We start from the raw sequence: 26,524 nt of genomic DNA on the forward strand, positions 1-26,524 counted from the left end.
TGGGGAACCAGAGCTGCAGGCTCAGAGGGTCAGGGGGTGCTTGGGGCTGGACCTGCATTAGCTGACCCTGCATCCCCCCTTGTACCCATTCTCCCTGGATTTATTTTGTTCGATGGCTGTTAATCCCCTCTACTTGCCCTCTGCCATCAAGGCACATTGACGACCATGACTTGCTGGCCCATTTGACAGCCCAGCCACTACCACAAGTTGACTCTGAATGAGGCCCTTTGCCTGAGTGTCTTTGTAGCACCAAAGAAAAAGCTTGCAGTTTACTGAATCCAGCTGCCATGGAACTCAGATGAAAGAAGACCTGCACAGGCTTTTCTGTGAGCTTTTCTAGCATGAGAAGGTTGCTCTCCTCCTCTGACTGCCAGCTCACTGAAGACCACTTTTTTCCCCTGCTCTTTGACCACCTGGTGCAAGAAAAATTAGTCACTCTCCACTCTTTTGAAGCAGCCGCTTTTATCTACACAGCTTGTTCTTCCCTGGCACGCTGGAGCCTTCCTGCTCTTGTTTATAGTACAACCCCTCCAACAGATTGCAGGGTCTCTTTTCTGCCTTCTGTCCTTCTTGGCTGGATTCCTCTCCACAGCTCCAGTCCAGAGCAATGGTCTGCACAGCACATGGACTCTCTGTTGCTGCCAGGCCACTGCCACACTCACAGGGCTGCTGCAAAGCTGAGCCCACTCTTGATCTTTTATGCAACACAGCCCAGGTGTGGGGGGCAGTTCATTGGCAACCAGAACAAAGATTTAAAAGAGAAAAAAAGCCCACATCCTACATTGAGATGCAAACAGTGTTTCCAAAGCTTCTGTGTCACCAGCATTTAGCACAACGTGAGCTGAGATCCAGCTGAGGTGAGGGCACCAGCGATGTGAACTCTCTAGTGTCTTCTGATGTGCTTGAGTTCAAGGCAGAGCACATCCCTCTGCTCTGCACAACTGAGCTTTATCATGGTGAAATATGGTTCAACTGGCAGAATGGTGCAAAGGTAGAAGGAAAGGCTTGTGTGCACACAGAATTGAACTGCATAAGCTTTATTTACCTTAGGAAACGAGGGTAAACAAACCAAAGTTGCATTCCCAGTTCTATTCTGGAGCTTAAATTACTGGCCTGGTTTTCAAACTCAGAATAAGCAGCTGATCCTATGGCCTTAGTATTGATGTGAAGCCAACTTTTGAGATCCTGTTTGTTAAACCTAGCCACAGTTTTCTGTCCTTTCTCTTCCTGGTGCATGAGAGACCCAGAGATATGGAGAAATCCTTTAAGCAGGAGCATCAGAGGTCACTGATGTTAAATAATTCACCACCAATGTAATATTAATCATCTTTTGCCCTTGCACAGCAGCAGTGTCTCTCCTGGGGGGATCTCCAAGCACACTCCAGACCAAGAGGAGTTGGCAGAGCAGCTCTGGACTTAGGTGGGATGCAAAGTCTGATGCCAAGGGGTTTTCCAAGAGACAGACCCAGGGATGTGGCATGCCTGAGACTTTTCTAAAAGCCATGAGATTACAGTGGGTTCTGATACAACTGTTTGCTATCCTCTGCTGTGACTTAGACGGGAGCAGCACAAGACCACTGCTTTAATTAGGAATGTGGACTCAGCACAGGACTCTCTTCTGTCTCAGTCTTCACTCAATCAATAGTGCAGGAAGGTTGCTCTCATCTTAGAAACCTCCATGAATGCAGCACATGGAAAGTGAGCCAGGAACTGGCCTTGGCAAACAGCACACTTAAGCACACACTTAACTTGAAGACTGTGCTTAAGCTTGTTAAGCCTCCTCCTTCAAGAGACATTATTTTCCTTTATGTTGGGAGTCTCATCTTCTGCAGAAGGAGGGAGTCACAAGGTGATTTGTTATGTTTTGTATAGCAGCCTGATCTAGAAAGCCCTTGCTGTCAGCTGCAGTATTTTGCCACCAGCTTGTCCCAGTGACTGCCACTGGGCTCCTTGGGATAGCAATTATTCCACAACAGGGAGTGCTCTTGAAGCGTCGCGGCAGCGTGCTTCTTGGGAGCTGCTGCCGCCTGCCTGGGCGGTGCTGTATGTCTCTCATTATAAATAACAGGAGTCATAGGCAATGGGAATGCACACACCTTTATTTAGAGGGGGTACTTCCACATTTTGATCACAGTGAAAATCGTGATAGCCAGATCCTGAGAAACAGCTACAAAGGTTCTGTTTAAAAGAATGTGACTACAGAAAGCAGATGCTCATGAAGTTAAATAAGGAATTTAATTAGCCTGCATTTTATCTTGTTTTCAGCAGTATAATGACAAATCGCATCTTAATAAAATAACATTAGGGAGCAGCACAACTCCAGTGCTTCAGGAAATGAGAAGCAGTATAAGTTATAGGCTTGTTCCTACTGAAGAAGTCATTCTCATTCAGAAATCTGACATGATGTTAAGATGGATAATGCTTTAGCAAAATGGTCCTTTGGCATTTAGAAAGATTTACAGCCACTTTCAGCTTTAAAAGGCTTAATATAGGGTGGTGGGGGAGAAGGAAGTGACATGAATAGCTCAAGGGATGGGTAGTACAATTAATATTTTTTTATTCCTGTGGTAGCACAGGCATGCAGGGTTCTTTACGGGTGAATAAAAAGAGTTGTCCTTTCCCCAGTGGGGCTATAACTAAACCTAGACATTATATATTGTACACCAAGCAGCAGGTTTAGTGTTTGTCATATGGCTGAATATGTCCAGATTCAATTACAAGCTCACATTTGATCTAGGGAATCAGTTTTGTCTGACATTGGGAGGGCAAGTCTTGCACTGCCCTGAGAAACATTCATGAAGGATCCACAGATCTCATGTCATGATTTCAGGGCTGCAAAGATTTGTCTAAGCTCAATTGTAACTTCTAGAACTCAAGAAACTAGTGTTTGGAATATTTCTGTCCACGAAAAAGAGTTACAAAACACAATAGTTATAACAATAGAAGATGATGAGATTTAGCTTCATTATACAAGAACAAAGGAACTGCTTACCCACTCAGCATGGTTATGCAGTGAATCCTTTCTTTTGTCTATACCAGGGAGCAGATCCATGTTTTAGATGGTAGATCACGGGATTATCACATAACTGTCCACTGTGAAATGCAGTTTGATCCTGGGTGACATCTTGAGACCATATATTTCACTTGCGGATCATGTGTTGTAACAACAGCTATTCCTGGTGGTCTATTTGACATTTTCCATCTTTCAGATTTAGTGGTTGCTCCATAGCTCTTGTATTAGGAAAGGAGAAAAATGCGAGAGTTTTCTGATTGGACCTCTTTTGTCGTGTGAGGTTGCACACACACGCAGACAGTACACACATTGAGTTTGTACATGTATACATATGTATATTTGCTGATAGAATAATTTTCCAGATTATCTGATGTATTAATCTGAGATTACGCTGCTGTTGCTGAGGACAGAAATGCTTCGGGAGACATCCATGAATTTGGAGTCTCCTGCCAGTAACTTCTTGGCCTGTGTTTAGTTTAGGTTGATGAGGGCTGAAAGCTGTTGCTCTCTGACAGCTGTTCACTGGTGTATGTGAAATGAGTTTACAATTCTTGATCCAGGTCCTAGAAAGCAGATGTCCATGCTCCAAACCCCACCTTTGCTATTTAGACCTTCACTATGACTGTCTAGAGGGACGGTGATGAAGCTGCTCATTGCTCTGGGGCAGCCTTGAATCAAGGGACAGTGAAGAAGTATGGGTTGGGAGTGGGTCTTCTCTTTTAATGGGCAACAAAGTCCTTTTAAAATTGTCTGGCTGGAGCTAGATTCAAGACTGAGTGTGGAAGAGTGAGGTTTTCCCTTCTTTTTTATCAGTGGAAAAAATTTTGAAATGTATTGACCTGGAAAATCCAAGCTCAGAAGCAGCAGCTGGGTTTTCAGCAAGTCTCTTGTTTCTTTCCCTGTTGTCCGTCTGGATTCACTGTAACACAGGGAAATCAAGCATTGCCTCTGATGTCAGGTAACGTTTGGTTATGGCCACCATTTCCATACGATTTTGCCGGGATGGGTGGTGCTTCCCTCTGCTCTGAGAAGGCATCCTGCTGGGTGCAAAGGGCTTGGGTCTGTAAGTGGTTGGGGTGACTCTCCTCATTTGCAGGGTTTCTTTTTGCAGAATTGGACCCTAAGCCCTCCTGAAGCGAATTGAGAAGCAATGCACAAATCAAGTCAAATGCTGACTGTGACTGCATCACAGCACAATATCATGCTGACAAAATTTGAAGCTAAAAGCAGTGACATTCATGTCTAGTGATGTCTAATACATCATATGGTTGTAAAGTGACAACTGAGTCCTGGAGGACAAAGACTAACCCCCATATGCCTTGCAAATATTTTCCAGTCCACAGACAAGTTAAAGACCAGGTCTTGAAAATTATTTGATGCAGCACCTGAACTTGATCTCTTAACAGCAGAACAGGTAGTTCCCTCTAAATTTGCACATGCTGTCAGGTTTTATTCATGGTCATGACACCAAACAGTATTAATGTTCCCTGTGGATGCAACCAACTTTTTTATAGATTTTCCAGACTTTCATTAATTACTTAAGTGGTGCACAGTAATATAAGAAATGAAGTGTATTCCTCTAGGACAGTCATACTTCAGACAGGCACCAAGCTATTTGCAAGCAGAATTAAAAACAAATGGGAGAAACATTTTCAGTTGTCACTGCTTCATCCCTGATTTCAGCAACAAAGCTGATATATTGCCAGGTACTGATCCCACTGCCTGGGATTTGTCCAGGTTGAGAACTTATTAGTGCTTATTTGAGGGAAGAGGAAAAAGAGAGAGAGAACACTGTTTGCATAAATCAGATTGAAGTATTGACAGCTCCTAAGCAATGCTCATTCCAGGAACAAGCTCACTGTGTGATAACACCACTTCTATAAAATAAATGCATTTTGAATGCATGCCATTTTGCAAATACCTGGTGGGTCATGAGTTCTTGAGGCTTAGTTCTTAGAAAACAGGATCACTGGAGAAGATAAATACTCTAGATGGAGATTATTCAAATTATTTAATAAGTGAGAGACTTAACAGCCGCTGCCTTTGCTTTGCCTGTAGTTCATGGTTCAGAACCATCTTGGGTCAGAGGAGAGTAGAAATTGTTACTGCTGATATAGACTCAGTGAAAAAATCAGGGTCTTGGCCCAGGGCTAGTGAGCAAAGGAGTCCAGAGTGTGCCACCATTACCCTTGGCTTGCACATTCGGTGGGAAGGGCATGGTTAAATGTGAGCCTAGAAGAACCTCCTCTCAGTGTGTGTTGCTGGACGTCAGGACCATGAAATATTAATAGTCAATGTGTGTTAAGAGTTCCTCTCTCTGCCTGATCCACAGACAATGTGCATCTGCATGTTTCAGCCACAGAGCTCAGCTCAAGCTGCGGACGCTGGTGCTTTTCGCTTGGGAGCCCTTGATGCACCCGGCAGCAGGGCAGCTTTGCCACTGGTGTTGAGTCTGGGCTTGGCAGATGGCTCCAGCTTCCTCACTGTCACCCTGGCATCTTGCATCAGCACTTACAACCCCTTCGTTGCTTTTATTTGGTACATTAGTCTCCTTTTTTTTTTTTTAGAGGCAATGCTAGATGACCAGTAGAGGATGGACAGCAGGGCAGTAGGAAGCAAAGGGGAAAGCTACAGTTGCAAGCAGAGAGATCTTCAGTGCACACGCATGCACACACACACATGCAGACGGTGAAAGAAAATAGATAAATAAAAGTGTCAGCAGGATGGATTGGTTTGCACTTGATCTCCTCTCATCCCTCTGCATATGTCTGCTGGTATGTTTAATAACACACAAACAGGGGACTAAGCACTGACCTGGAAAATTTATACCACTGAACATAAAAATGAATCAAAAAGAAAAATGTAGGAAGGGGTTGGTCAGGGAAGAAAATAAAAGGAGATTAATTGTTTTTCGTGTATACGTCTGGATTTCATTGGGACAGCAATTTTGTGGGAGTGCATATTGCCAATGACACTGCAGGAGCAGCTCTGCCTCAGAGAAAAGAGACCAGGTGGATGGTTTCCTGTGCTGAGATCCATCATTGTTTTGATCCTCACCAGCCTAAATCAGGGCTCCCCAAAGGGCATCAGAGCCTAACAGGGGGGAGCTCAGCAGCAGAGTCCCAACACATGATGACTTCAGACAGAAGAAACATCACCTCCCTCTGCAAGGTCTCCTGGTATCATGCCCCCAAACTACATGAGGGAGGGCAGGAGAAGGATATATCTCAGGTTACTCTAGGCCAATTCTCCTGTGATTTTGTAGTTTTCCAGTAAGCTGATATGCCCAGAGGAAGCTCATCCCCTCTGTGTAGTGCCACCATGTAACTGAAAAAGCAGTGTGCCAAGGAAGAGATCATTGGTCTGCCATCTCTGCCCTTTGCCTGGATGACCAGGACTCCAGCCACAGGCTTCCTTTAGTATATGCCAGCAGCAGCTCCTCATCATCATAATGTACATAAGCACAGTCGTTCCTGCAGTCCTGCCAGCGTGTGACCTTCCTCTGGGTCTCAGCAGGCCCAGGCCCGTTCCCAGAGTGACACCATACTCTGCTGGTGGCAAAAGCTGGTCCTGCAGTGGGCTAAGCCCACCTTGCCCAGTGCATCCTCCTGTGCAGGTTACCTGGGCAAAGACTCATGACATGGCCACAGTGCTAGTACAGGGTGATGGTTGGAAGGAGGGGAAACAATGGCCACCAGCTCCTCTGGCTGGACCATGGCAGGCTTGAGTGCCCATCCTTTCTCCAGGGGTAAGTGAGGAGAAGCTGAAGCACTGTGCTGTCAAGCTTTGCTGGCCTCCATGCCCAGCATGGAAGCCTTGCCCAGGACCATGAGCAGGCTCAAGGGTGGCATCAGGTTCAAATTTGGTCTGTGTCTTCTGCAGGGAAGCCTTCATTTTTAGAACATGCTGGAAACTTGTTTTCCTAAGGCATTGTGTATCCTCCAGGGCATCCTTTCCTCCTTCTCATTGCTAGTTTCTACACAAATGCAGGATCTTTGGTGCTTAGTCACTCTACCATTCCTGCTGTTTATTGCTTCTGATGGGCATAATTCTTTTTCTTCAGAGACCTTTGTGAGCTGCTGTGGAGGAGCTGTGGGCTGTTGTCATCCTGTTTCCAGGGGGCAATAAACAGCAGCAGTCAAACTTCCATGGAGCAAAGATTGTGTGATTATACAGTCATAAAGAGGGAAGGAAAACATATATATTGTGTGTGTGTTTATTTGCACATCACACAAAGATGTGCAAATTGCTCTCAGAAGAGAGTCCTGCTGTGAGGTGAATTAGGTCCCTACGTAGGCTTCGCTGCTGACACGAATGAGGGATTTTGCCTGCCTGTGCCTCAGTTTCCCTATGCAAATCAAAGGGCTTGTAGCTCTCCCTACCTAGCTTAAGTGCTTTCAGGAGTTTATTCATGCCCTTGCAGGACAAGTCAGGAAGGCAGGGATATGAGTTTGAGGGTGACATGGGGAGGAAAGTGTTTCCTGGGGTTAACAGCTTGTGTATCCCCATCTTCTTGAATGAGACCAAGTGTTTGTCTGGGTGGAAGATCCAGAGAAACTGCATTAGTCTTAAAGTGGAAAGAGCTGGCATTAGAGCTAGCCCACCACCACAGTCAACTGCATCTGACCTGGGGGTTAAAAAACTGTATCTCCAGAGAGAGCTAAAGCCTGCTAGGAGGGAAAAGCCCCCTCAACAGCAGGGAATTGCTGCCTGCATGCAGATGCTGGCTCAGAAGCAAGTGCTTTTGAGGGTTTAATTTGGGGGCTGTAAGACTGAATAGTTCAGTCTACTGGGGCCAAGTCATTAAGAGCTGCATGACCCCAAGGACCAGAAGGGATTTCCAGCTCATGAGAAGGGAGGGTTCAGCCTACTGGGAAACCCAGGTGCTCAGCACCTTCATGGAGATGTTCAGCACCTGACAGCATCCATCCCTAAAATGCTCCCTCTGCCATAAAATGTAATTACAAAACCCTTTAACTACATAAACTTCTAAATCAATTAATTATCTTGGTAAGAAAATTTATATGGTTTTGAATTCTTCCTTTAATTAACATAAAGTCTGTTAGGAAGCAGTAGATCTAGGCCATAATTTGGACGTGACAGTCTTTCACTTTATGCGTTCCTGAGGTCCTGGCAGAGTGTGTCAGTGCGATGCTCAAGCTGCCTTTCAAATGCTGTGTCTGGGCCACATGCGAGGCCAGGACCTCCCTTTCAGAACAAGGTTTCCATTCTAATGTACAATTGGGGGACCCTCCTTAGAAGTGTGATGGTCGAAAATCAAGTCCTGTTTCCACTGGTGTAAATCCATTAACTTTTCCCACTCACTGCACTTCCATTTCTCTCTGCTTGCATTCCTGGCAGCACTCCATCTCCAACAACCCTGCCTTTAAATCCACACTTATCCTCTTATCTCTGTCTTATCTCTTTCTGATGGAGACCTCGGTTCTTTCATCGACAGGCACTGCGCTTGCCCATAAGCAGACACGTGCTTGCCCTTTGTGCAAAGGTGTAGGGAGAATCCACTAAGGAGAGCGACACTTGCCAGTGAAATCTTTGTGCACTTATTCATGACAGTTTTGAGCTTCCCTGTATTTCTGATGTGCATTGGAGCATGTTCAGGGCAAGAGGGAGAGGCAACACAGAACCTTAATAAGCTGTGTGTTATCCCAGTGTTTTGCACTTGACATTTCCAGGCAGATTTGGAAACCTCCTGATTGTTCCTGCTGTGAAAATGGTGTGAAGCTGGTGCATGTTGTGGATGCTTCTTCAGCAGAGGGGTAAACCGGGATGTCCTCCTACAATGTTCTTCACTGAATTGCCATTCCTGGACCTCTAGTCTCCCCTCCCATCTCAAGACCCACTATCTGCAATGAGGGTCACTTAGGAGACACATAAAATGGTCTTCTTCTCTTGCCTGGACCTTGGCCTCTGCCATCATGGAAACTTGTCTACTGCTGATGAAACCAAGAAGATTATCAGGCTTGTAAGTGGCTTCATTGTCTGCATTGAAGGCATATGCAGCATGTGTATATTTGCCTGCTGATTTAGAAACAAGCTGCTGTAGCTCAGGAAATTATCTGGGTAGCCTAAGAAGTTAAATCCTGATATAGAGATATGTAAGAATTTGGGGAAAGAGTCTCAAATGTTCAAGCTGTTGATTATACTGAAGCAGAGTTGCAGCTCAAAAGGGATCTCAGCTCAGCACAGGATTCACAGGATTAATCTCCTGGACTTCCTGGCATGGTGTCACCACATATGACCATTTTGTGCCACAAACAGGTCTTTCTGAGGACAGACATTGTCTTGCCATACAACGTTGCTCCTGTTTGCTTAATCTGAATATGGCAATGTTGTGCCACAGCATAATTGTGATGGTTCTAAGGGGAATATCCTCAGTGTTACTGTGCCTGGTCATGAATCTTGGTAGCTAAGCAATTGCCTGACGACATGCTAGATCCTCTCAGTTCACCTTGATTTGGAGAGCATGGCACATCTCTCAGGATCAGCCACTAATGAGCTTGTTTAACAACATTGTTTTCTCTAAATCCCATGTCAGACAAGTAAGAGTTGGTTCTAGGACTGTTGCGTGCCACTAAAATAACATACATCTGAGAATGCAATTAGAGACTTGAAACAAATTTGACTTGACTCAGGAGAGTAGTGGAAATATCCAAGGGACCTGTGATTATATACTTTCTCTTTTTTTTAAAATGTCTGAATTCCAGGTCCATTTAGGTTTGGGATTTCATGACAATTACAGCATTCCTGGATAGTTAAAACCACTCATCATTTGGCTAAATGCCTTCTGAAGATATCCTGAAATGCACCATCTATTGCAGCTGCTCTATTCAAGTCACAGTTCTGACTAGTCACCCAAGGGGAGAAGGAGTTCCTTTTGTAGGAGTTAGTGTGGGACTTGCTACCAGGAAAGCTCTACATTCGGGGTTGTCTACTTCTGAAGAGAAATGCTGTGGCTTTGCAGGTTTGAATTTGAAATCTAGATCCTAAGGAGGAAAGGAGGGGCTGTCTTCATCAGCATTTGTATCATCTCTTTCACATACTCCCGCACATTGACTGGCCTCCAGACTGATTGTAAAGAAAGCTCAATAAAACAAAGACCAGGATTTCTTCCTACACCCAAGGAAAAAGATGTTCAGTCATACTTCTTTGCTTGGGCTCCTGTTGAAGGACATGCCTCATTTTTTTTTTAAAAAAAAGAGAACAATTCCTTCTCTTCCCTTAGCAGAGAGCACACTGCCATGGAAGTAGAAAAATTTGCTGTATATCAGCTCAGAGGCGGACCACGATCCTTGCAGAAGGAGAGCGAGTGGAAGCTCGGTCCCTGCTTCGGGAGAAAGCAATAGCACAGGGACTCCCTGCGTGCAGGGTACTGTGCTTTTTGCTGCAGCCCAAGGCAGGGGAGACACCAAAGCACAGCACTCCAGAAATTATTTCTGATCTCCTTTGAGAAGAACATTCCAATCAATACATGGATTATTTCTGGATGCTTGGAGGATGCATAACCTCCACCTGCTGAGCCCGGCTTCCCAGGAGCAACATCCTTTGCATTGGCACATTTGCAACTACCCAGAAAGAAAGAAAGACCAATGAAAATATGACAGAGCTCCCTCCAGCCCCTGGCTGTGCCTGCCCACAAGCTTCATCAACTGAGTTATGGTAATTACATCACTTGAAATTTATTTAGTATCTCCATCCAGAAGAAAGAACTAGGAAGTCTGGCTGTGACAAGCAATCAGAGGGTACTCAGCTGATGAGCAGCTCCCCATCACCAAGAGAGCAGAAGGAACCTCCGATGGATTGAAGTCATGGTTTGCCAGAGAGATGGGGCCCAGGCCATGGCAATCAAAGCTTCTCTGCACCATTAAGGAGCTGGAAGTGGAGCAGGAGGTGCAGTGTAGCTATTGACCAAGTAGGTGGGCATAAAAATGGGTTTAGGTAACTGTTTACTTTCTACGAGATGGAAAACACAAAGGGATGTTTCTCTGATAGCTTTCTGGTGCTCTGATCCTGGCAGTCCACATCAGCATTTATATTGTGTGTCTCTCACAAACTCGTGCACAATGACCAGTATGCTGCATTCAGGCTGTTTGGCTGCAGTTTACACAGAGTTTTTCTGCTTGTGTTTGCCTTCTCACTGTCTCTGCCATTTTAAAAATCTCTGACCTAACAACATAAAAAAAAATTTCTGATATGATTTTATATCAGACTGCCACATAGGCAGATCTAGTAACACTGCAGCTCAAGCCACCCTCTTCCTTCCTTCCTCCACCCCGTTTGCACTGGGCGATGGCTTGTACAGGGGGGTGAAGAGAAGGCATCTAAACAGGCAATACTTTTTTCCTCCTTGTTGAGGTGGTAGCTAAGGGCCAGTGGGCCCACACTCTGCCCTGGAAGACCAGACTTAAAATATCTGCTATGAGAGTAACCTGCAGCCTGACACCTGTACCCATCCTGATACAGGACTTATAACAAACAGGCATGCAGGTCTGTGCTGGGATGCCTGGGCATCTCCCCTTCTGCTTTCCCAATCAGTAGCTCAGATGTGCCCAATCAAGAGGAACCAATTCTCCACTCTCAGCTGATGGATCCAAGTTTTTTTCTTCCTCTTCCTGTACCTGAGGAGGGCAGGGGTAGTGTGTGTCCAAGCTGATGCCTCTAGTAGGTTTCCACCCAACATTAGCCTCATGACTATTAGTGGGTTCAAGAGACACAGCATCAAAACTCCCAGAAACAGACCCTTCTGCAAAAGGAGAAGGTGTTGCCCATCAGTAGCTGCACATTGCTGCCTGTGGAGCATAGTTAGGAAGGCTGCACTGGCCTCCTGACAGCCCCCTACTCTCACTGGGATCTCACCAAAGTGTCTTGAGCCAACTCCTTCTAGGGCGAGCATTTTAAGCAAGGCACCTTGATCCATACCAGGGGACCTGGATGCAGCCTCCAAGTGTGAAAACATTGGCCACTGTCCTGTTTAGCGAAAGAGGAATAATAGTACACACTCACCTCCGGGAAGCATAGGGAGCACCTCCGATTTATTATTTGTTTTATTTATTTTGTCACATTTATCAGCAATTCAAGTGTCTGGGCACACAGCCCATACATTAAAACCCAGAGTATAATACAAACATCTCCCCTACCCTGAGCATATCCTTTCTGTAAAACCAGGCATGGGCAGGAGGGAGGAATGAAAGATGCTTTACCTAAGCAAGGGATGACAACAATATATTTTTCTCCAATTTTGTTATTGATGGAACCATTCTAAAAATGTTGGCAACATCAAGACAAGAAGATGAGGGCAATAAAAAGCAAGGGGGATGGAAAGCCATCCTGGAGCATGGGCACAGAGACTCAGCCTCTAGCCAGCCTGTCTCATGCTCAGGAAGTCCCTAAAATGCTCTTTCCGTTATTATTTCTCTAATGACCCCATTAGACACATGTGAAATTCTGAGGAGCTTTAAATATGTCGTAGAGAGCCACACTGGCAAATCTGCCCAGCTTTTCTGAGAAATGGCAGGCTGCAGTGATGAATGTTTTAGCTTTAGAGCATCCCAATGTGTAATTTATTTGCTGGAAATTAATTGCATGTGCCGGTTTCATTTTCCTGTAGCGAATAATCAGTTTTGCTCCCTTTTTAATTAGGTAACAACATAGATTCCTCTGCTGATCATGGCACAGTGGTTTATGCATGTCACGTCTTATTCTGAGGGAGACAATTTAAAATCATTGTCTAGGGCCCAGCACAAGTTTTGAGTGACATTAGATTGTCTGTCAGCTGTAAGTCTTGGGTCACTGCCAATGAAGGCCCTAGGCACAGACCAGCTAGAGAACGCAGCCTCCGCATTGGTGCACGCTATATCCTGCTGAAGCAGGAATTTGAGGAAACCCTATGGAGAAACCAGATTATGGAGCCTAAAATTTCAATGGCATTGACATGATGTCAGACCCAGGCCCAGCTCTGTGTCACTGAAAGGTGTGTCCCATCTTGCAGATGTTCAACTTGTCCCTGAGCTGAGACATTGCACTGACACTATCCAGACTAGAAACCTTCATATCATCTGTATCATCAAAATTTTTGGTCCACATCAAACTCAGCACGTTTGTCAGCTGTTGTAGCTGGGATGGCAAAGACAAAGTCCCAGTGGAGAGCTAATTTTCCTCTTGTATTCAGAGGCTGGATGGGGCTGCATGGACACACATAGCAGGGCAACATGGGGAAAGCCAGCTCTGCTGATGTTTGCAAAGAAAAGGTGCAATTTGAATTTTTCAAATAGGTTGAAGAGTGTAAAATCTATCAGCTTTGGCTGCTATTGGTTACTTTCAGCAAATCTCTAATTAAGCAATAGTGTTCAGTCATATTTACCCTTCATTGGGCTACAAGGAACACATATTTCTACTCAAAGATACACTACTGAAACAAAACAAATCTATCAGCGAGCAAGCACTGCTGGAGTGAAAAGAAAAACTATTGATTATCATAGCTATTAAACCGTGAAATCCTCTGCAACTAATTAATCTGCTAGGGAAAAGTTTGTTAGTGGGATTTTGGCTTCCTGCTGGGAACCCATAAAGCAGTCACCATCGCCCAAGAAATCACCCCACACTCGATCACCTCTGAAAGTTTCCGTTTTTTCGCAGGTCCCCGCAGCGGCCGGTGGGAGGTGAAAGCCCGCCTGAAAACGCGCCGGAGCGCAGAGCTTCCGCTGCCTCCCGGCTGCTCTGAGGCGGCGGGGCCGCCCCTGCGGAGCCTGCGCTCGGCGGGCCCGGCTGCGGGGGCCCCGGGCCTGCCCGCCCGCGGGCGCGCCGGGACGGGGGCGCGCCGGGTCGGGGGCGCGCAGCGCGGGGCAGCGCGGAGCCGCCGAGCCCCGCCCGCGCCCGGCGGAGCTGTCCGCGACTCGTGGTGCTGAAGCCGCAGCGGCCGCCCAGCCCCTTCCCCCGCCCCTCCTCCCGGCCTCCGCGGCGTGGGCTCTTGCAGGCAGCCGGCAGCCCGGGCCATCAAAGGTTGGGGAGGGCCACATTTCTTCCTCTAATTCTTCCCCCGCCCCCCGCATTTTTTGCTTCTTTTTTCTTCTTATCCTTTTTTTTTTTTTTTTTTTTTTTTTTAAGCCGGGGGAGGGAGGAGAGCCCGGCCACGTTCCACCCCTCCCTTCCCGCAAATCCCCGCTTGCACTGCAAACAATCTGCCTTCCCCATTGCATCCAAGGGAGATAGCAACAGCAACATCATCACGGCAAGCCGGATGGGAGAGCAGAGAGGAGGCTGCTGCTGAGGGAGAAAGGCACACAGGCACACACCAGCTTGATGTTGCCAAAGCGGTAGGAGCCGCATGAAAAATAAGCCATGCTGCCCCGTGTGTCTGGTGCATTGTGCTCCATCCGAGCCTTTTAGGAGGAAGAAGAGAATTATCTGCTCCGATTTTTTTTTTCCTGCCAGCGAGAGTGCGACAGACTTGCGATGTTTGAATGTCAATGCCTGTGAGAGAGAACAACAGTCAGAGGAGGAGGAGGACAGAAGGGGAGGAAAATGAAGGTGGGGACGGTGGTGGAGAGAAAGAAGGAGCCTCGTCCAATGCATCAAAAGGAGGTCCCTGCAATTGCTGATAGAGCCCTGGTCGCCTCGCCATCCACAATGGTCTGTACAAGCTGCCAATGCATTTGATGATGTTCGTGTTTTGTGAAAGGAGGAAAGGAAACGTGACCATGTAAGATCCACGTTTCCGCGGTCAATTACTTGCGAAGAATAGATCCGATTTCAACGGTTTTGGTTTTTTTTTTGGTCCAGGATGGTAACAGCTTAGGGAATAATACAGCCACCTTCCCTCACCAATTTCGCTCTGATTTTTTTGGTGTGGTCCAGACAGCTGCTGGAATAGAGAAGGTCAGAATATAAAAATATATATATATAAATATATATGATATATATATATTATATATATAAACATATTTATCTCAGTGGATCTGGGATTAAGCTCATTGAATGCTAATTATTTCTTTCAGGACTTTTAATATTTACAATGAAATCTTTTAAAGGCAACAGTAAAATCTGAAGCCACCTGGGAGTACAGTGTTGGAAACGTAGGGTGTTTTCCCACAAACAATGTGAAGGTCTTTTTTGTCAAAAAGGCAATTTTGATAATAACAACAGCTACCGATTTTACATTTTGATAGCCAGACCGGCTGCTATTTCGCCCGGGTGCACACCGGGTCTTGTGTGATCGGGTTTTATTTTTTAATTGAAAAAAAAAATAGAAGAAAAAGGAAAATCATTTGAGATGCAAAATACTGTCGAAAGAACCATATTCTCCCTCGTCCCCACACCCGCCGGAGACGTGGACCCTTCTTTTTTACAGGCTTAGGAGTTGCGAGAGCCCACCGGGGGCTTTCTCCCGATCGCGCCGCCCCGGCCCCTCGGGCGTGGGAGATTTATTTCCTCCTCCCGCTGATTTCTAAACAAACTTGTGGAGAGGGGGGGCGGGGGCGAGAATCCTCCAGGAGCGCGGAGTCTTTTTCTTTTTTTTTTGTGGTTTTTAGGTTTTGCTTATTTATTTATTAATTGTCGTCCTCGGCGGATTTCAGCGGGCTGCTGGGGATTCCACCCCTCGCCCTCCGGCTCTGCTTTTGTCTGTTCCCCGCCGGCCAGCGCAGCCCCCCCCAGGCACTGAGGCTGCAGCGGAGCCCCCCCGGCCGCGGGGCGCCCGGCTCCTGCCCTTTTCTTTCCCACCCCGTCCCCGCCTGCCAAGGAAAGGCACATGTTAATACCACCCGGCGCGGTCATTTTCTGCTACTGCTGCTGCGGGCTCCTCCGTCCGAGACAGATGTTGCGAAACCAAGGCCTCCTCAAGTGCCGCTGCCGCATGCTCTTCAATGACCTGAAGGTCTTCCTGCTGCGGAGACCCCCCGCGCCGCCGCCGCCCTCCCCGCCGCCGCCGCTCCCCATGCCCGGCGGCGCAGAGGCGGCGGCGGGCGGCCCGGCGGGGGCCGCACCGCCCGGGGGGCGCGGGCCCGGCTGGCGGGCGGCGGCGGCGGCGGGCGGCGGAGCGGGCAGCCCAGCTGCCGAGGAGTGGGGCAGCCCCGCCGGGGAGCCGCCCGCCTCCCTGCCCAGCAGCACCTCCTCGGATGACTTCGGCAAGGGCAAGGCCGAGGACCGCTACTCGCTGGGCAGCAGCGTCGACAGCGGCATCCGCACCCCGCTCTGCAGGATCTGCTTCCAGGGGCCCGAGCAGGTGAGCCCGCGGGGACGGTGGGTGCTGGGGCGGGGGGGACGACGACGGGCCGCGGCGGGAGGCTGGCTCGCCCGATGGCAGCATTGCTCCAGCCTGGGGGAACTGGAGGCTGCTGCTTGCGGGGGTCTGCCTGTTGCAGGACTCCAAAGCCAGAGGGGCTCTGCCCTCTGCTCAGGCCCTGGGCTCCGGAATTTTGCAGTGTTTGCCAGGAAAATGTGGGGTAGAAGCCGGCTCTGTCCCCTTCTGCTGCCCAGCAGCCTTGTCCTGGGCACCCATGCCCAGCCTCAGTGCCACGCGGCTGTGGCATGGCAGGGACTCGTGTACTCCGTTGTGGAGCAGAGCGCACCTTGGTTAGGGGGGCTTTTCGCCTTGTGGCTGCCCTACTGCGGTGATCCCAGACGTGATCCAAAGGACGTGTTTAATGTGCTGTTTGCTTTTAAAAATACAACCTCAGTCTGTACAAACACGTGGCAGGAGGCAGCCCCACCTCATCATTGCTTCCCACAAGACAGCAAGTAGGAGCTCTGCAGGTTTGCCACTGCTCCCATGCTCCCAAGTGCACTACCTGGAGAAGGAAAACTGCTGTTTACAATTGTACCTGCTGAAGCTGCAGCCTTGAGGTGCTCCTTGGTACAGACTGAGGCTGGGCCAGTGAAGTTTCCTGCCACTACTTAAGAGAGTGAAACAAATACAACCTCAGTAGAACATAAGGTTGCACCCTGGGGCATTATTCTCCCTATTTAATGACAATTAAAAGCAGTTCATGTATTTTCAGGCTGGGAAGTTCCTTATAGTGATATACACAGCAATGTTTGTACCTATCGTGACACAGCTGCAGGTGGCAGATATACGGATAGCCTTTATTACTCAGGATAGTCCTGTTACCTGTGATAATTATGGATCCTTGCACAATAAAGCTAACTGGGCTGATACCCATTGCCATTTTAGGCACAGATCCTGGCACGTAAGGTGATACATTGAAATCCTGAGCAAAACAGGTTTTGCCCCATGTCTTCTTTCCCCTTCATGGACCCACGTGCCCTGCTAAGGAAAGCCAGTGCTCATATGAGAGTGGCCATGCTCTGGCACACATCTTGCCTGTTCCAAGGATAGTGCCGACATCTGTAATGCAGTGACCATGTCTTCCTTTGTGTATGTCCAAGGATGGCGGTGATGGGGACAGTGGGGTGGGGAACAGGCTCCTGTTCTTCTGTGGGAGAAGCAGGTCCTACCATCAACTCATCTGACTATCCACAGCCCTGCTGGATATGTCATACTGAGGGTCCCATAGATCACAGCTCGGTGCTCAATGTACTGTAGCTGTCTCCAATGGTTTATGCAGCTGACTGATGATGTGAGACACAATTTTCACCATAGGCTTTTAGATGGGGGTGGAGAAATAATTCTTTTTCAGAGATGCTCTTTGCTTTCCTAACTTGACTGTCTCCTCCCTATCTCTTCTAAAAGTTGGAAGCCATGCAACTCCCTGCCTGGGAATTTGCATTATTCCACATTTCTAGTACTCTTCCCTGGCTTCTCATTCTGTCTGTGCACACGAGATGTAGCGCCTGCAAGACTGGCTTCCATGTCTGAGCAAATAGAGCCTAAGCAGAATTAAAATAGAGGTAACTCACTTTCTTGGAGAACATTGATGCTTGACAATAAGTGGATGCAAATTTTCACACTGAAAACGTGTGTAGGTTGCATTGTAAAAGTGAGACTATTTGCTGACCATCTGCCAGCCTACCTGCGTGAGAGGCTGAGCAGACGTGACTGGCATCTAATAGAGTTTCACCAGGATTTCTCTTTTTTGCTTCTCGCAGTTTCAGACCAATACAATAAGACACTTACAGATGGATTCTTGTCCTTGAGCAGTACCTTATTCCACAAGTAATATTTTCTTCAACTGCGTGTCTTCTGGAGTACCTGAAACCCTTTGCCCTGCAGCGGCTGGGAAGCACAAGTCATTATGGAGGCCCAAATCACGGGGTTTTAAAGCATGGCCAGATCCTGAAACAGCTTCCTAAAAGTACAGTTCAGAATAACTGAGAGCTCAGTCAGTGCAGCTGATGTCGAGACCTGCAGTTTGGTTTATTTGGCCTTGAAGTCAATAAAACTTCAATAGTGCTGAATCCCGAATTCCTCGTTCTTTTTTATTATGGTGGTTATTACTGGTTTAGCCTTTATTTCCCATTCGTTTTCCAACTCAACAGCTGAGTGAGGACCCTTCATGTTTTGGACCTTCACAACTATAAAAGTCATAAATGCACATTATTCTGTACCACCGTGCCAAGTTCATAAAGAAAATTTATCCACTTGGAAACAAAATATAATTGCTAGTTCTTTACTGTGCAGATTAATAGCAATGACAGATATAAACAATGTTTTATTTACCTGTCAAAAACATCAGAAACCACTGCAGCTGTCGGCAAATTTGCAGGGCTGCATCACAGTACCAAGAACAAAAGCCTTCATTATAAATTGACTGTTAGGCTCCCTAAGCTTATTTACCCAGATAAAATGACAGTGAATCTCCAAAAGAAGTTTTAATCCTGTTTTGATTTGCAAAAAAAAAAAAAAAATACAACAGCCAAAAAGGTTTTTTACTAATCTGGCTTCTCAAGTAGGTCTTACTTAATATGTAATGCAAAACAAAATTGGTAGGGATTTTCATTTTAAATTTATTATTGCCCAGCGCTTATGATACTTCAGGCTACCCAGTTGCTCCTGTCTTAAGCTCCTCGTGTTTGTTTGTGGTTCTTATGGGTAAGTTGATTCTTTCATTTAAAACTGTGTTAAGGACCGTAGGAAGGAGTAAAGATCATTATTGTAAAACTGTTTTGATCCTTGTACATAACTTGAGAGAAACCAGTGGTGCAGATGGGAAAGAGTGGCTCCGGTGGCCAGGTGATCACAGCATCTGGGCTCCTCTTTTGAGGGCTTGAAAAGCCCAGGTCTGCTCACGTCTGGCAGTTGCAGGAGGCAACTGCTTTTGTTGAAAATGAGGGCTTAAGATTGAGTAAGCTGATGGACTGAACTCCGAGCTTCGTAATGGCATTTCTTTTTTGGGTGCTTGCTTGACATTTTGAAAGGTTTCACTGAGTGAGTGTCCTGCACCATTTTGTCAGGTAATTCTGGGACCCTGGATTAAACACCAAAGCTCTGGGGAGAAAGTGAGAAAAAGAAGAAAGGAAAGGGAAAGGGAAAGGGAAAGGGAAAGGGAAAGGGAAAGGGAAAGGGAAAGGGAAAGGGAAAGGGGAAGGGGAAGGGAAAGAAAGGAAAGGAAAGGAAAGGAAAGGAAAGGAAAGGAAAGGAAAGGAAAGGAAAGGAAAGGAAAGGAAAGGAAAGGAAAGGAAAGGAAAGGAAAGGAAAGGAAAGGAAAAAAGGAAGAGAAGGAAGGAAGGAAGGGAGGAAGGAAGGGAGGAAGGAAGGGAGGAAGGAAGGAAGGAAGGAAGGAAGGAAGGAAGGAAGGAAAGAACATGCTGGAGTATTTTCTTCTGTTTTGGTTAATGCTCAGTGTTTGCAGAATTTTGTCTGCTTTCCTGGATCTCTGACAATGTTCTGCAAGAGAAAGAAACTAAGATGAGCTCTGCTGTCACAAATGTTTCTCAGTGCTTGGTATGGATCCAAGTTGAAAGCAAGTCATGGAGAGTAGCATGAAAAGACATGGGTGAAAAGTCCCTTCACATCAGCAGATAAACTGTTTGTCCATGTCACAAGGAGTTAGCAGTATGGTGGGGTGTAGTTGCTCAGAGTTGGTGCTATCTGTGCTGAAAATAAATAGAAAAGTGTTCTTAAATGAAACTGAGATCATTTGGAAATCAGTGTGCCTCAAGGATTGCTTGTTAGATTGTCAGTTAGAGCGCGGGTACATCTTTTCTTACCTGTCAGTTTCTGTCTACATTTCTCTATTTCTCTGTTCTGGGGAAAAATACCGTAAAGATGGAGATTTGAAAAGTCAGTGCAGATAGGACTGGTTGGCTAAGGAGGATCAGAGAGAACAGACTGTGCACTTTTTTGCCTGCAGGCTGCTAGCTTGGACTTAGCGCAGTATTCAATAGAAATGTTTGAAAATAGACTATTCTTTCCACTAAAGTCCCCTCCAGACTTTAGGGACACCAGCTTATTAATAAGAGAACATGAAGACCTTTGAGGAAATTGGAAGAGAAGACAACTTACAATGGATATTAGGAGATGCATTTCCATGTGATGTGTCATTAGGCTGTGGAGCTCTTTGTTACAGTATATTAGCAGGACAAAGAACCTGACTAAGTTTAATGAAGGATTGTAGAGCCATGTGGTGATTAGGGATATCTAGAATCATCACAGTTAAGCCAGTCTAGAGATCAGGGTGACACTGAAGAGGAGCAGAGCCCTGGGGCAGGTCTCCAGCCCCACAGCTCACCAGCCTCTCATTGCTGGCCAATGAGATCTGCCACTCCAGATGCACATCTGGATTTCATGCATGGGTAATGTCTTCAGCATGTAGGCACCTGCCACGCTCAGGACCTCTCTAGACCTAAGGTGGCCTTAAATTATTTGGTCTGGATTAACACACCATTCCTGGGGGCTCTATCAGTGAATAGTTGGTACCATCAAATGGGTCGTCTTAAGCATGCATTGCTTGAAATAACAAGTCAGAATCTCAACCCCATTCCTGTTACAGAAACAGGCAAAAGCCATCATTAGCTTCCTGCCTGGTAGTATCTGCAGAGAAGGCATCAACCAAGCGAGAAAATACCGCCACTCTACAGATCAGTTTCTCAGCAGCACAGAGGACTGGAGAAAATCTCTGGGAAGCTTTGTTTCTGATTTACGGCATCATAAAATAGAGCAGAATCAGGTACCTCTTTTCTAGAGAGAGGCAAAGAGGAAAAAAGGCAGCCTGTGGCAGAATTCGGGGCATGAGTGTGGCAACAAATGAGTGGAAGAAGAAACAACTGTGCAATCAGCGTCACAAGCCAGGCAAACTTAGGAAAGGCTAGGCCACCGAGACGCTGGTTTCAAACATGTTGAATCACATAATAACAGTACAGGCTTCCCATCCGTGTCCTTTTCATAGGTGTGTTACCACGGGATTTATTTACTTGGTGTTAGAAGGAGAATCATTCATTGGAAAACAGCCAGTCCTGCTAAAATGGGAGACTAAGAGATGCCAGGATGCAGCCTTTTAGATTTCAATCTCTATGTTGTAATTTATGACAGAAAGGAAGACAAGATGCTTCCTGTGACATTCAGTCCACCTCTCTGCCTTCCCATTTTGAATCTTAATGTCTCTGTAGTTAACTCTCCCATTTCATCTATCTCTGGATCAAATCTATACTGCACAAGCAGAACATTTTTTGCTTCAGCAAAAGCTTTGCTTGAGCCATCAACTGAACAGAACCCAGAATATCATCTATTTTAGATTTAGACTCCATTGCCACAGAGTTGATTGGCAAAGCTCCCATTAACTTGAACAGCAAAAGGGTAGTCATTCAGTAGCAGGGACTTGATCCCTGTATTTCAATGATATTGTGTACACAGTGGGGTTCTATAAATAATAGTGAAGGCCACTAATCCCATTGACTTTTAATTGCTCCAGGAGACAGGGTTTTCACCTTTTGTGCCTGCTGAAACTCTGATGCCTGACCCATTTATTTCATTGCCACCAGCTAGCCTGAGGAGCAGTTTTTCTTTTCCTTCACTTTTCCCCATGTGAAAGGCTTCATGAAGGAACTTGTCTCTGTTTGTGTCACTGTTTCTTAAATATACATTTCAGGGAATGATTAACAGTGGCTGTTGTCAGTTAGTGACAGAACAAGCAATGCAAAAGCATGTAGCTCCATTGTTTGCATCTGTAGAGTCACTGTTGTTTCCACAAAGGTGACGCTTGCTCCCGGATGGGCGCTGTTCATACAAAACTGAATTGCATACAGGTTGTCTTTCAAGAAAAAATTCATTCCCAGCGAGGGCCTCCTGTGTGGCAGCCTTCTACTCACACTGGTATTTTTCCATTCAAGGTTGGCCCAGTCCAGAAGTCAGAAATATGGTTGTGCCAAAAATCTGTGATGCTGTGTGTCCTGTGTGTTTGCTGCACATGCCTGGAGTAAGATAATAAGATAGACTATAATCATTATTGGTCCATAGCTATGGCCACTTCATCCCTTTTAATAGCTGATTGTTAAAGAATAAAGCCATGTAACAGTGTCAGCTGCTTATGCTCATCATCCCTCCTCTAAACCTACTGGGCAATTTCAGCCAGATTTGGCAGAGAGTAAAGATCTGAAAGGTATTAAGTTCCTGCAGGTTTCATGAAAACTAGCTGGATGAAGAAGAGGAAACCTAGAAAGATCCTGTTGTGGGAGAGATTATAGCATTCACTGCGCTGTAGAGTCCATGCAGGACAGAGCCCCAGCTGGAGCAAAAGCTTTAACAGGAAAGTGTATCCCATTAGACAAAACAAAACAAACACAAACAAACAAAACAAAACACAAAAAAACCCCAAACAAACCCCACCAACCTGATACGGTTTCCATGGGAAACCAGACTCAGATAATACAGAACAGCTTGCTAACTTTTTATCTTTCTCCTTTTCCTTTGTTAATCAGGGTTTCTTGCCTAAAATGAATTGTTTGATGCTGAAGACTTTTTTAGCTTCCCTCATCTTTTCACAACTGACCTTTTGTCCTTTTCTGATTGATGACTGGTTACAGTAGAACTGATTACATTGTTGGCAGGGAGAGTGATGAGTGATCACTTTCTTCTGGTGAGGAAAAAACAGCAAGAGCTGGTAACCTATCATTGTAGTGTATTGTGCATGTGGAGGTGTTTATCCTCACTGGATGCAGACAGTCCCACAGCTGCAGCTTCTGTGAAGTTGTTCCCTGTGACTACCATTGTAACCTCTGGAACTGTGTGGATGTAGCTTATTACTTAATCCATGCACTGATCATGCCCAAGCACTGGGCAATGCCCAGGTCTCAAGAGAACAGTGAGTCCACCCATCCAAAATCCTGATAGAGGCTGAGCTAACTAGTTCTTAAGAATGATCCTGGTTGGAGACTCCATCCTTCCTGCTGCAGCACATTTCTTCTTGCCCTGCCCATTAGGAGGACAGTGGAGTATTTTTACCATTTCCTTTTTTCCAAGCAGTAAGTAATTGAAGGTACTATCCATTAGTAGCATGTAAATATGGCAAAAATTCATTCTCTGAGGACTCTTCAAGTGACAACTAAAGCCATGACACTCCTTGTTCTCTAGGCCACACAATCCTGATCCTCCGTTTTGCTCTTATTACTTGTTTTCTAGACCTCTAATTGTCTTTGGTGTTATCCTCTGGATGCTCACCGAATGGTCCATGTTTTGCTTTAAAAACACTGTCTAAAGTTGGAAATGATTCTCCACCTGAGTCCTTGTTAGTGCTGAGCAGTGCAGAAAGGTTTTGAGTTTTACAGAAAACATTAATTCCAGGGTGGCATCCGCCCTTTTAATTAATTAAGTTATTAATTTATTTATACACCTTATTTATTTCTTTATCTATTTATCTGTTTATGGAACAGCAGAAGATTATTGATTGTTACTCAGCTCATGAGCCGATATAATCTCCAAGTCCTTCAGAACTGTTTCCTGGCCTATCCTCCTCTGTCTTAGCTCTGTGAGCTGGCATTACTGCCTTGGTGGAAGAGTTGTCCATGGACCTACTGAAATGCATCCTTTTTTTCTTCAGTTCTCTCCTCCGTAGCAGCAGTCCCTTCTAGGTCGGCCTGCAGATGCAGAAAGCCTTAACTTTATTGATTCTTCCACGTCATTAGTGACTTGAGCTTTTCTGGCTTTATTTCTAAGGAGAGTTGGAAGGAAAAGTCTGCCTGAAATGTTGCCCCCACCACCCATTTCTCTCCTGCTTCTCCAATCACTTTATCATTGATGGGGTGACTCACATTTCCTCCACAATCCCTTCATGGTGTCCTACAAAGCTCATTTCTCCTTGTCCTTCCCATCTTTCTCCAGCTCGTCCACTTCCTCCATTATGTCAGCTCTTAAGGCTGGCTCTGCAGGCTTGATTTGCTTCAATCAAACCCCAGATCTCCTTCTGTCTCCTGGACATCTGTTATTGAATGCGCTGGCATCAGCTCAGATTTTTTCTATCTAGCGTCTTCCTCCATGTCCATCTTTTTTCTGCCTTCCTCTTGTGCTAGCACTGTCACTCAGGACATTAACCCTACCCTCAGTTTGAGATTCTTTCACTTCCCAGCTGTGTATTCATGTTGTGCTCAGATTCTTGTTTTCTTTCTTGCATGTTGCACATACCCTTGCTCGGATCCTCATTTCCTGGCTTCATTTCTGTGAGCCCTTCTTCTTCTGCACCTTCCCAGTACAATGCCTGTACCCAATGTAATGCCTACTCTGCTTCAGTTCAGTCAAAACCAAGGTGTGAAGATCACTTCTTTGACTGGTATTTTGATGGAAAAAGTGGTTTCCTTGAGAACTTCCACGTGCATTTCCCCTCTCATCAGTGTCACCCGTCCTTGTGCAGGTAGATCCTGTATAGCTTTTTGCTCCAATTCCCAGACTTTGAGAGAGCCAAGAAAGCCCTGTGGATGGATCTGGTGAAGGCATAACATACAGCATCGCACACGAGAATCCTGCTGACGTTTCACACACATCACATCACCTACCTTGGCAATTTAATGCAGGTGTGAACTAGAGCTCAAAGGATAGTTTGCACTTTCTGCAAGTACAGGGCCATGGGCTAAACCTGCCCCTCCAAACACCCCAGCACTTTTAGTTGCATCAGATCTTCTTATCAGCATCTCTGATATCATGCATGACCTTACCCTGTCTGATGAATGAAGCACTTTCCCTCTCGTTCTCTCCTTGTTAAGTACACTAGGACCTGTCAGTATTAAAGGTGCTGGAGAAGTACAAGCAGATTATTATCCCATCCCAAGTGATATTAAGAGAACATTAAGACAGATCAGATGAGCATCCAAGAAAAGTAGGTAATAATAAAATATTATATCAGAGACGAATAGCAGTTAAGCAATTAAATAGAGGGTTTGCGCAAGAGGCAGAAATAAAGTTATGGGTGCTTCTGGCCTCTAGACCATTCTTTATTTTAATACTGTGGTAACCTTTAGAGGATGTCAGTGTGTCAAATATTGCACCAAGAAATGAAAGAAAGGCTTTTCTTGCCCTAAAGAGTTCACATTTTAGGACATAAAAACCTCAACATTTCCTTAACATTGAAGAGAGATGAATTCTTACAAGCTTTAGGGCCAGAGGGGATTATTGTGTTTGTCTAGTCTGAACTTGTCTGTAATAGCAGTGAAATAAGTTCCCTCAGTGAAATTCAAGCTTGAAGGTTCACAGCTATGCATGGACTGGAGAAGAAATATCCTATATTGATTTTAAAATCTTCAACAATGGGAAATTGTTGCAGTGCCCAAGGAGAAAACCTGGGGAATCAGAGAACTGAAACTATCTTTGCATATGAACATTTGTCTTTTCTGTCACAGAAAGGACCGTGTACTGTGTGCATCCTTAGAAACCAGCTTCAGGAACTTTCAGGCTGGCTGGCAGAGGAGATTTCCCTCATGGAAGAAAATCTGTATTTGAAGACACTTTTATTCCATATCGGATTAAAAGCAAGAAACTTTCAGTCTGGGCAAACATGCATGGGATTCAGCTAGTTAGCAAAAACTAGTTCATAGCCTCCTCTGACATATAATAGCAGAAGTGCCGTCACCTACCTTTAAGCCACGTTTGGAAAATTTTATTCATAGGCCCAGCTGCCACTGGCTTTCTCCTTCCTAGTCCTCATGGATTTATTTCTTGTTCTTCTTGCAGACATGTGAAAATCTGCAGGAGAGCTCCTGGCCTTCCCATCCTGCAGCTATTCAAGAGATTTCTTCTCTTACCTTTTTCTCGGTGTTGCCAGACAAGAGCTTCATATGTTTGGAGGTGTGCTCAGGCAAGCAATGCAAATGTCAGGGGAAGGTGGCAGTTCTGAGTATTACATCTTAGGTCAAACAAAATCACAGAACCCCAGAATAATTTAAGATGCATGGATCTCTGGAGGTCATCTTATCCAATCCCTGACTCAAGCAGATCTGACTAGGTTAGGTTGCTCTGGGCCTTCTCCATCTGAGAGCTGGATATCTCCAAGAATGGTTATTTCACTCACGTCTTTAGACCCCTGGTCCAATGTTTGAATATCCTTCATGGTGAAAATGTTCTCTTCTGATTTCTAGTCAGAATTTCTTGTGTTCCAAGTTGTGTCTGTTGCCTCCTGT

General features: G+C 45.8%; 1 protein-coding gene across 1 annotated transcript in view; it reads left to right on the forward strand.

Annotated features, from left to right (window-relative positions):
* Positions 1-15,361: 15,361 nt before the first annotated feature.
* The window catches only part of MARCHF4 (membrane associated ring-CH-type finger 4), a 99,054-nt gene continuing 87,891 nt past the window's right edge, over positions 15,362-26,524 (forward strand). Inside the window, exon 1 of the mRNA XM_080347105.1 lies at positions 15,362-16,250. Within this exon, the coding sequence (XP_080203231.1) occupies positions 15,777-16,250 (474 nt within the window). The 5' untranslated portion in view covers positions 15,362-15,776. The remainder of the gene's footprint in view (positions 16,251-26,524) is intronic.

This window comes from Nesoenas mayeri (assembly GCF_963082525.1).
Source record: "Nesoenas mayeri genome assembly, chromosome: 6".
NCBI classification, from domain to species: domain Eukaryota; kingdom Metazoa; phylum Chordata; class Aves; order Columbiformes; family Columbidae; genus Nesoenas; species Nesoenas mayeri.